Source organism: Oratosquilla oratoria, chromosome 26 (assembly GCF_046742065.1).
Source record: "Oratosquilla oratoria isolate Oo_2021 chromosome 26, ASM4674206v1, whole genome shotgun sequence".
NCBI classification, from domain to species: domain Eukaryota; kingdom Metazoa; phylum Arthropoda; class Malacostraca; order Stomatopoda; family Squillidae; genus Oratosquilla; species Oratosquilla oratoria.
In genome coordinates, this window is record NC_134802.1 from 28,159,389 (window position 1) to 28,171,888 (window position 12,500).

General features: G+C 37.1%; 1 protein-coding gene across 6 annotated transcripts in view; it reads left to right on the top strand.

Moving 5' to 3' along the window:
• LOC143039421 (nephrin-like) overlaps positions 1-12,500 on the top strand; it is a 433,530-nt gene that overhangs the window by 357,406 nt on the left and 63,624 nt on the right. For all 6 annotated transcript variants that reach the window (XR_012967636.1, XR_012967635.1, XM_076209443.1 and 3 more), the window contains exon 5: positions 1,526-1,658. Coding sequence is in view for 4 of the 6 variants with exons in the window: in XM_076209443.1 (XP_076065558.1) it covers positions 1,526-1,658 (133 nt within the window). In the remaining 2 variants the exon portion in view is untranslated. The remainder of the gene's footprint in view (positions 1-1,525; positions 1,659-12,500) is intronic.

Genomic DNA, 12,500 nt, shown 5'->3' on the forward strand with positions numbered 1-12,500 from the left:
GGTAAGCTGATAATATACTGATAGAATATTGTGTTTCGATGATATAAGGGGGAAAGGTCGTTGGGTATACATATATATATATATATATATATATATATATATATATATATATATATACATATATAATATATATATATATATATATATATATATGTATATAATATATGTATATATGTATATATATAATATATATATATATATATATATATATATACATATATATATATATATACATATATATATATATATATATATATATATATACATATATATATATATATTATATACATATATATACATATATATATATATACATATATATATATGCAGAAAAAACTACGTGTGCCTTGTGAATTACTCTGAAATATATATATATATATATATATATATACATATGTGTGTATATATGTATATATATATATATATATGTATATATATATATATATATATGTATATATATATATATATATATATATATATATGTATCTATATATGTATATATATATATATGTATATATATATATATATATGTATATATATATATATATATATATATATATATATATATATATATAAGTGTCAGCTGCTTGGATCCCCCTTTCTCCCAGCAGTGCCCCTTTCCATCTCCCGAAGCTGGACACAGCCATGCATGTTGAGTATATTCAGTTAGGGTCGGACCCCATAGAGAGATGACAAGATCTGAGACAAACTCCCGCAGGCCCTCTTCATGTCGACCAAAGCACCAGATGGTCTGTAGAGTTCCCGCTTTTGCATCAGACAGTGCCTCAGGATTGAAGACGCTCGCACACTGAGACTTCTGGTTTCATTTGTTGAAGTGATTTTATAAAAAAAAAATCTGAGTTAAATCGTTCCTGATTTTTTTTTTTTGTGTCTTTTGTGTAAAATAAAGACGTATCTTCTATAACCGTTTGAGAGGAAGAGGTCTCTGAATAATTATTCTAAATATTCATGCAACTATGTACCTCTTATTTACATTGTTAGTAATATTTGTGACGGTATGATGCTTTGTACTCAAAATGTTTTGCATTGCGGCAGAAATCTGATAACTTCTATTACCTTACATAAAAAGACAAGGAGCGCATGCCAGGAAGAGCGTAGCTGCAGCCGAAGCAAATACCTTTGCCCTATTGGGACTGTTGGGGGCAAGTAAGAGTTAGAAAGAAAGAAATTCTTCAGGTTTCATAGGCTAGAAACCTCAGAGAGCCACAGCGACTGTCAACGGTTTCAAGGTGTCACCTTAGACCCTTCTAGGAAGATTCATTTGCATTGTTTTTGTGTCATTGGTGCAGACCGTTTCTATGTCACTGGCTTGTACTGTAGTGGTGTCAGGAGGGGAACTGTCGCCCTTCTCAACTGTGGCTGTTATATGAAAAAGATGTGGTTCTTATGTGGAAAGGTGAAAGGAATACAATGGCAGATGACGTGCAGGTGTCCTTTGTTGGTTAATTCTATGACTCTTTTCGTGAGACTTTGATCTAAATGGATTTTTTTTCTCTCTTTGCAGTTTCGGAAGTGCCCATAGAGGGCGTGACAGGTCAAGGTGCCAAGTTGCCCTGTCGCGTGATCCAAGAACGACAAGAGGATTCTCCTGTCCTAGTTTTGTGGTACAAGGATGGTGGTCGCCTGCCTTTCTACACGTAAGTAGTCACCCTTTATACCCGTTGCCTCCTTATATACAGAAACGGTGGGGAATGGGCCTGGCGTCCTTGGGGAGCCTGCCATGATAGGTATATGGTGTTGGAGAATGGGGAGTGAGATTGTTTAGCCATGGTTTTTGCACCTGTTGGTGGATCGATATATGTGGTGAAGAACAGAGGATTTTGATCAACAAATGAAATACCTCTGTATTGAAGAGATGTCACCATATTATAAGGTTGTGCTTTTGAGACCTTTCGCTAGACCTGGCAGACGATTTCCATCATCATAACGTAGAAATTTACGACCTTCATTAATTATACTTAAGAAATTACGGGTATGGCATACAAATAAGCCAGAGTCAAATAAAAAAACTAGAAAACTAGATAAAATTCTTTATTTCAATGACTTAAACCTATTGCTCGTCCTGACAAAAGGTTTGATAGTATGGCACTTAGTCTTGATTGAACCTCCACCTCACATATTCTCACTGTTGACTCCCCTCAACACTCAGATACATGGTTTATGAATGAAATCGTTTAGTGACAACCAGTAAAATGTGTATGAAAGATAACAGATTCTAAATTCCAATTCCAGGAAATCTTTCTCAGATAATTGAAATAAACATATAGTATATACAAAATTTCGTGTACGTGTATGTAACTCGAGCATACAAATATATAAGAAAAGTTGTGCTTAACTTATATCTCTTTTGGTGGCGCAGTCGGTTAAATCACTATCACTTGTCACGTGCTAGTGGAGGTTCGAGTCCTTGGCTGTACCACGTTTCAATTTCTGCATGTATACCCCCTCGAGTTTCTCGATGTTGATGGCCTAGACTTAAAGTAAATTGTGGTTTACGTGGGCATATACGTATACGTATACATAAAAGCATAGGTATAAATATACGTACAAGTAGCTTAAGGCGATACTGGTTAGGAATAAACTCGAAGCAAGACCCACGTCTTCTTTGTTGTCCATCTTTCTCAACCTGTCACAACGTCTCAACATCAGCAAAAACCCTTTTGGAAGTCGACGCCGTTAACGATATTATTTTAGACAGTAACGAAGCCTTTCCGACACAAGTTTCAAATTCTTATATTGCAGAAGTGCCTCAGGGTCTGGTAGATGTTTTTTAGTGATGTGGATTTCAGTTAAAAAAAAAAATCACTTGTTCATCTTGTTATAGATTTGACACACCACAGGTGAACAGAATCATCTGGTGTCAAAAAGGTTCATTGCCAGAACTTATGAGTGGGGTTTCCAACATATTGGGGGCGGGGTTTGAACGTAATATTTGGGGAGGGCTGAACGTGATATTAAGGGGCTGAACGTAATATTAAGGGGCTGAACGCAATAAAAATGACTAATATTGTATAGCACTAACGAAAACAGTAACACAGTAGCGTTGTGACAACCCTGCTGAACCATATGACACTAACTGCAATGGACATCATGTACAGGTTATGCAGTACAAGCAAGTGCAGATGGTTGCAAGATAATAAATTAAGGACATATGTTTGCAACAAAGAATATGCTCGAAACCCATTAGTTTGCAACGAACTGCAAACTAACTTGCAGTTTTATTCTGACAATCAATGTGTACGAAAAATGACAAAAACAGAAATATATGAGCTTGAGAGTTCGGGGGGGGGTTGCTACTAAAATTGTTTGGGAAGGCTAAGCCCCTCTATTGACACCCCCCAACCCCTCCCTAACCCCCAACCCCAACCCTAACCCCCACCCGGTGGCTACGGGCCAGGTGCCAAGTGAACAAATCAGAACGTAGCTTTAGTAAGGTATATAAGTATATTTTATGCTAACGTAATTATTCAACTGTGACAAAGCTGTAATTTCTATAAAATTAGTCAGCATGAAATACACTACAGTTTCTATGTATTTGATGGGGAAAAATAAGTGATCTCTCAGCTATAAGTAATTATAGGTTATAATGATATATATATATGTATACACACACACACACACACACACACACACACACACACACATATATATATATATATATATATATATATATACATATATATATATAAATATGATGTATATATTTATATATCTATATATCTATATCTCTGTCTGTCTATGTATGTATGTATGTATGTATGTATGTATGTATGTATGTATGTATGTATGTATGTATGTATGTATGTATGTGTGTATGTATCTATTTATCTACTTATATACCAAATGCTTCTTTCCACATATAAGGGAGGTAGCTAGCCAAGGCCTGCACCCGCCCTCATCTGTCCCACGCCCATCCACCATTTAGCCCCTCGTGGATGAGAGAAGTCCATAACGATGTTATTTTTATGAATTGTACTTTACCAGCGCTTCTATCCTCATGAATATCCTAGCGCCACTGTCGTGCGTTATCTTGTCTAACATAGGTTAATTTAGTTATAGTTAGACAAGGGTGATTATGATTTATGTGTTTGTTTATGTATCTTATTTGTTTTTAACTATCATTGTTCTTAATCTTTTTTTTTTTAAGAAGTTAAGGAGAGAGGTTTGAGGTATTGGTATCTTACCGCCGAGGTTCATAACGAGGACAGGTAAAAAAAAAATCAAAACGAATAGATAAAATTACCTATTGAGAGAATAAATCATCGCACTTAGTCCTTTATCAAACTCAACCTTAAAATGTCAAACTGCGTAACATTCCATCGCTTGTGCCGACTTTTTTTTTTCAATTCGAAAAAAAAAACATCGATTCGTTTTTTCTTCCCAATGGACTCTGCATTGCAGAGGGCTTTGGCTCAGAGGAGTCTCCTCTGCTCCTAAGGGAGGAGGGAGATGGTTGGAAGGCACGTGCGAGAGGGGGGAAAATGTTCTGATACGACTGAAGCAAATCACTCGATTGATTTAGCTTTCAACTATTTTTTTTTTCCTTTTTCTTTTCGAATTTTTCTTTTTTTGTTTTTTACCACTTTGTCACGGCACTATCGTGTCCTAGTCAAAGAAAAAGAAAGAAAAAATGACGTCAGCCAAGCTTAGATTTTTTTTTAACAACGACTAATCAATGACTTCACTCCTCCTAGGAACATGAATAAAACAGACGGAATGCAATGAGATAAAAAAAAAATATAGAATATGACCCAGTCACTATAAAGGGGATAACATGAAGATGAAGAGAATACACCTGTAAATAATCAATATATCATAACAAAGGGACTAAATCACAGCAAGCTTAATCCTTTGCCACCAATGGCGTTCCCTGAATGCCTGATTGAATAAATGACTGAATGAATTACTGAATAAAGTCTTATGACTGTTACAAGTATAAAAAACTTAGCGTAGAGACGGGGACATTCTATGGACATTTTTATCGAACTTAATTATCGTGTTTCGTCCTCTACTCCTACTCATGTGGTTTTGGTTATGAGCTCCGCAGGTACCAGTGAAACCATTTGCCCTATGTAGATATATATGCACATATATATATATATATATATATATATATATATATATATATATATATATATATACATATATACATACATATAAACTCTATCTGTTAACGTCGAATATGGTGAAAAATTGCTTACCGGGTTAATCTAGTGATTTGAAGCGTTGGTAGCCTAACCCCATTTGACCTAGATTCCCCATAGCTGAATTATACAGTCTGGCGTTTTTCCTATATATTCTTTTCCTTTTCATTTATCTACTTATTCTTATTTCACGCTCTTTTTTTATCTATTATTTGAGGTTTAGCAATAATTGACTTACAGACTCTGAGATGAATCAAACCACTCAACAATACCCAAACTAGGTCGAAGATGCCAAGTATCGCCAGATGAAATATCATTTCGAAAATATCGTCCCAGGTTCGACAAAGCGCAGGTAAAATATTATCTGGAAAATATGTTCCCCCAGCTTTGGTAAGTGAGAGCACTTGAAGAAGTTGCCTTCAGCAAACCACAGTCAACTTTCATCGAGAAGGCAGCTTTCAAGCTAGAAAGTTCTTCTCACGTACATAGCCATCAACTTTGCCGAGATGTTAGCCCAAGTTTTAACCTGATTATCGTGTCAGAGATGCTCTAGTTGCAGTTAATATGCACACACTCTTGCTCCCTTATTACACAAATGAATGAAAGCGTTGTTATCTTCTGTGTCGAGAGGGATGGGAAGGTTCTCTAGATTGTTCATTTGAACGTTTTTCATCTTTTTTATTATAGTTGGTTTCTAGTTAATCTCGTTGAATTACATTATTTTATTATCCATTTCTTTTATGTTAATGTATACATTTAGTCAAGATTTCTTATTTAATGTCTGAAGATTATTTCTAAACGTGAATCTTTACCAAGGCAGAGTAAATAGGTTGCAGTAGTCTTAATGCGTTGGAGACTGGTGTAGAATGCATTTATTTTCATTATCGACAGACTTCTTTATTCAGCTTAGGGAGGAAATCCCTGAGGCTTCAACGTCTGCCATGACTGACCAATGAAAGAATGTCCCTCTTATAGTTCTTTGGATCACACACACGAAAAAAAAAAAAAATCCTCAGCATTCTCAATGCCATCATTACTGTCACTACTGTCAACATCACTACCATCACCACTGCAATTACAATCTCTACTATTACCATTACTTTAATCGTTATCATTACCATCATCACCATAGCTATCACCGTCAGTATTTCGAATAACACAATCATTGTTGTGAACAATAGGACTACATCTACTATTATATCATCTAAAACCACTTTCATTGCCACCAATGTTAGCCTCTACATCCTCCAACATTTCCAACTCCTACTTCCAACGTCTTCCAACTACGTTTTCCTAAACACCAATAATACCATTGATTCCATTTACACCACTAAAAACATTATCATCACTATCCCTTCATCACTACTCCTTCCACTATTATCACCACCATAAATACTATTATCACCATCATTACCTTTACCATCACTACTATCTGTGCCCCTACTGCCATCAAAACTACTACTGCAGAACAGCAACTACTAACAGAACTACCACTGCTACAACCAATGACATTATTATCAATGACATCACTAGCACCACTACCACCATTACCACCACTACCACCATTACCACCACCACTACCACCACTGCCATCACCCCTACCACCACCACTACCACCACCACTACCTCCACTACCACCACCAATACCACCACTGCCTCCACTACCACCACCATTACCACCACCACTACCACCACTAACGCCATTACCACCACCACTACCACCACTGCCATCACCACTACCACCACTACTACCACCAGCACTGCCACCACTGCCACCACCACTACCACCACCACTACCTCCACTACCACCACTACCACCACTACCACCACCACTACTGCCACCACCACTACCACCACTGCCTCCACCACTACCACCACTGCCACCACCATTACCACCACCATTACCACCACCACTACCGCCATTACCACCACCACTACCACCACTGCCATCACCACTACCACCACCACTACCACCACCACTACCACCACTACTACCACCACTACCACCACCCACTACCACCACCACTACCACCACAACTACCACCACCACTGCCACCACTGCCATCACTACTACCGCCCCACTACCACCACTACCATCAAAAGTGACAAAATTTTCACAGTGAATGAGAATCAGAAAAGAAACAATGGTCTCAAACTGTCCGGAAATAGATTTAATTTGGAAGTAGGTAGAAACAACTTCGCCAACGTTAATGAATGGAATAAACTTCCTACAGAGGCAGTGCAATGTAGTTCAGTTCGAAGCTTTAAGAATCATTTAGATAAACACCTAAGCAAGATGCTGCAATGAGTATCCTTTATTGTATATTATTTGTTTAGTTGTTTTGTTATCATTTGTCTGTTTGTTTATCATTATTTGCTTGATTATCATTTATTATTAGTTTAATATAAATTTATTATTATTTAATATTTACCTGTTTATCATTTAACTACACTATTATATTTGTTCATATATTTCATTCATTATTTACATTATTATAGTTTTTATTTATTCATTTGCTTATTTATTATTATTATGTTTTTTTTTCGCATCCGACCTAGATATGGACCAAAAGGTTTCCTGTCGACATGCTCCGCCTTTGTAATCCTTTGTACCACCACTGCCACCACCACTACCACTACCACTACCACCATCACTACCACCACTACCACCACTACCACCACTACTATCACCATCACTAACACCACTACCACCACTACTACCACCATTGCCACTACCACTACCACCACTGCCACTACCACTACCACCATCACTACCACCACTACCACCACTACTATCACTACCACCACTGCCACCACCACTACCACCATCACTAACACCACTACCACCACCACTACCACCACCACCACTACCACCACCACTATCACCATCACTACCACCACTACCACTACTGCCACCACCACTACCACCATCACTAACACCACTACCACCATCACTAGCACCACTGCCACTACCACTACCACCGCCACTACCACCACCACTACCACCATCACTACCACCACTGCCACCACCACTACCACCACCACTACCACCATCACTACCACCACTACCACCACTACCACCATCACTACCACCACTACCACTACTGCCACCACGACTACCACCATCACTAACATCACTACCACCATCACTAGCACCACTGCCACCACCACTACCACCCCCACTACCACCACCACTACCACCATCACTACCACCACTGCCACCACCACTACTACCACCACTACCACCATCGCCTTTGTAATCCTTTGTAATCACTACCACCACTACCACCACCACTACCACCACTACCACCACCACTACCACCACTTACACCACCACTACCACTATCACTACCACCACTATCACCACCACCACTACCACCATTATTATTATCTTCAAGCCTGGGAGACTTGGGCTGCTCCCACCTCACCGCCCCAACGTCCCCTCCCCTCCCCTCCCCTCCTTCCTCCGACAGCAGAAAATTGAAAAGTTTGCAAAAACGTAAACACAAATGGAAATTCTTACTCTCCCCAAAGGCAGTTCCTCCCCCTCCCCAGTCTCGATGACAAGCAACAAGCAAGTTGATACAATGGAAGTTATTTCCAAATCGTCCCGCTTTTGGTCCAATCCAGGTGGAGATCGGATATCAGTATACTTCATCATGTTATGCAAATGTAGTTTGCGCTGTTTAAAAACGAATATTTCATCAGCTGAATGAAATTGCGTGATGGGGACTATGAACGTAAATAATTATGGATTCAGGCGAAAAGGTGCTGTGTAAAGTATTCCTCTATAGAATTCCGGTCGTTTTTAAAGCAATTTTTTGCGTGTGTGTACGTGTGTACGTGCGTGTGTGTGCGTGCGTACGTGCGTGTGTGCACGTGCAAACGTGTGTAAAGATATAAACTTCTGGACTTTTTCTTCTCTTTGTAGAAAGTATCATCTACTATATCCTCGTTTATGAGGTCAGCAACTGAGAGTTGTCTAGGTGAAAGAAAGACTAACATTTCCCTTGGCTGCTTTAACAATCCTTTTTTGAGCATTCAAATAATCACTTATATCGTCTTTATGCACAGGAACCAACCAGAATAATGTTGCCATCTCAGATTTTCCCATCAGCACAAAACTACTTAACTTGATCTCATAAACAGAGGGGAGAAAGCAACTCATCTTAATTTGAATTCTTCTTTCTTGTTGTCGAGACGTGAACAACTTTGTAATCTTTTGCACTTAGCTGATACCTAGAACAAAGCATCTAGGCAATTAGTTTCATTGGACAAAAGTTCAAGTGAAGCTGTCTTGTTCTAATTTTTAAAGTGATGTTTGTGTAAACTGGAAAAGAACAATAAATCAGCTGAAGTATTCATGAATCGTTGAATATAATGGAGCTGAAAACATGGGCCTTCTTGTAGACATAATCATCGTAAATGGAAAGACCCATTACAAAGAGAACAAAGATCTATAGGGCGATAAAGAAGTCCCCCTTTAAGAAAGAGTAGTTAGTTGAATAATAGACGACAAGTACGCTATGACCTGCACACGTTTACAGAAATTATGTTGAACGTCTTCAGATTATTATACTCCACATAGTTAGGCATCATTATACTTCAACTCCACAATGAAGAAAAGTACTGAAAGAACACTTAGAAAATTTACAATCTGTTATAGAGAATATTGCTCTAGGTAACTATGCACTCAAAATGAGCTTTGAAATCTAAGAATTTTCGTAATAAAAATTTTCTTTGTCTGTGGTATACAGCACATTGGCATTGGTATTTCCAGTATGAAAATACAATCTATTTGCTATTTAAGAATCGGTGAAGATTTTCTTATGTTTATGTACAGAACCACTCAATTCACATTGACCTATCTACTATCACTCAGTTTATATAAGACAATAAAGATGTTCACAATGGCGCGTAATTTAAGCATTATCTGGTTATTGCTCTGGCCAGCCATTGGATTGGTTTTATGACCAAACTTGGAGCCATATTTGTAAAGTGCCAGATAACCGTTTCATCCGCATATCAGCTGAGGGGTTGAGTGCCAAGCTGTTCGACTTCAGTAATGCAGAAATTTCAAATAACCATCATTTAGATCAAGGGTTCCCAAACGGGAGGAAATTACTTTCCCCCCTCATCCACTAGTGGATAATAATCAAGTTTTGGAGAGGTAATAGCCGTAGGGGAAGCCATCACCTTTGCCCTATGTGCTTAGAGGGTTGGGATAAATAGTGCACTGAGGTAACAGAAAACTAAGTAAAGTATTGAGGAGTTTGTATAGAGCATACATTAATATATAATGTATACATTCAAAACGGATAGATAACCTTATGTAATTATTACAGTATGTATAATTACCCATGTTAAACTGGGTATAGAGTCAAACAAGTTTTGGAATAACTGGAGTTGAAAACCACATTGCAAAAGGATTGAATCTTGTATCTTCGTTTCTGATCAGGAGTGTGACATTTAAACAAGTCCTTTGATTTCCATTCCTCTATTGTCACATACTAACGCTGACAGAAGTCAATCAACATGACAGCATGTTCGTTACGTTAAACATTTTCACATGTTTTTCCAAATATATTTTGTATAGGAAACAATTACTCGTAAGTGTAATTAATGTAAGTAATCTCAGAAACGGATAAATGGCTGAACTGTGGTTAATTCAAAGTATCACAAACGTCACCATAAGTCCTTAAAAAAAAAACCGTAAGATCCTGTCTATAATACAAAATAGATCTATGAATAGATAGATGGATAGTGAGATGGGTACATAGATAAGAACATCAACCATACAAACAAACAAACAAACAAAGAAACCTCGTTGTAAAAGTAATTGAAAAATTTGTATATGACCGTTCAAAACGTCTGCCACAAATGGCAACGACAATGATGAACTCTAAACCTTATCTTTGATATAAGGAAAGCCCTTATGAATTATGTATTAGAATTGTACACACATTCTTTTAATGATGATTAATTTTGTCAAACTCCCATTTATCCTGATTACATGACTGTACCGCTTTATCGTGGATGTTAACTATTCATCTCATACAAACGCGGCTCCAGAATCGGATCCCGAAATGCTAAGTGAGCACATAGGGCGCATAGCTAAAAGTAACCTGTGCTATATTTCACGATTATATTTTCTCATTCCATTTGTATAATAATGGATGAATTCTCGGAGTTGATTGTGTATATGAAAAAGCAGCACGCATTTAGTTCATTCGTCGATCTTCTTTGAAAGGAGTCACAAGTATTGCGCATGTGCTTTCCAGGAATATTTGAGAACAATTCAGGCGACGATTGATGGAAGCAAGTATCATGTATCAGCTTCTAGGAAGTGCGACGTTTTTATTCATATAATTAATCATTCATTCATCAGTCAATGTTTGTTATTCTTTGTTTTTTATTTTGATGTTGTTGTTTTTTATTTAAATTATTAATTTTTTATCCATCTATCTATCTATCAATCTATTAATTTTTCTATCAATAAAGTCTTCAAATAATTGGTTAATCCATTAACTTCTTAATTCTATCCATCTACTAATCTTCCTACTCATCTATCTATCTATCTGTCTGTCTGTCTGTCTGTCTGTCTGTCTGTCTGTCTGTCTGTCTGTCTGTCTGTCTGTCTGTCTGTCTGTCTGTCTGTCTGTCTGTCTATCTGCATATCTAGGTACCTATCTACCTACCTATCTATCTATCTATCTATCTATCTATCTATCTATCTATCTATCTACCTATCCATCTATCTATCTATCTATTTATCTATTTATCTATTTATCTATTTATTTATCTATCTATCTATCTATTTATTTATCTATATATATATATATATATATATATATATGTATCTATATATCCATTTACATACTTATTTTACTTCTCATGCATTATCTAAACCCCAAAACTTTTAGTGAAATTGATTCAGTTATAGTGAATGATCTTCTAAGAAACCAAGGAATGAAGTATATATGGAACTTATTCACTCATATTAAAACATTAGATTAAAACATTATATTACAATAGTGTGTAGACAGTTCCCGGGTCTTCTTCCTCCCAAAGAAGAAAATTGAATTTCTGCTTTTATCTGTTAGAATTACAACTTCGTTTTATCCACAAACTTGAGAATAACTGCTGTACTTTTAGATTCTGGTGGAGATACCATACTTTAGGTATAGTGGGAAAGGGTTTGAAAATTACGTACGAGTATATTCAAGATATTATCGAGTTTCGGAGACTGTTGTTTCTAAGACTAAAAGAAAGAAAATAAGACAGACACACAGACCCATAGGTACAGACACACAGAGATGTATAAACAGACGCACA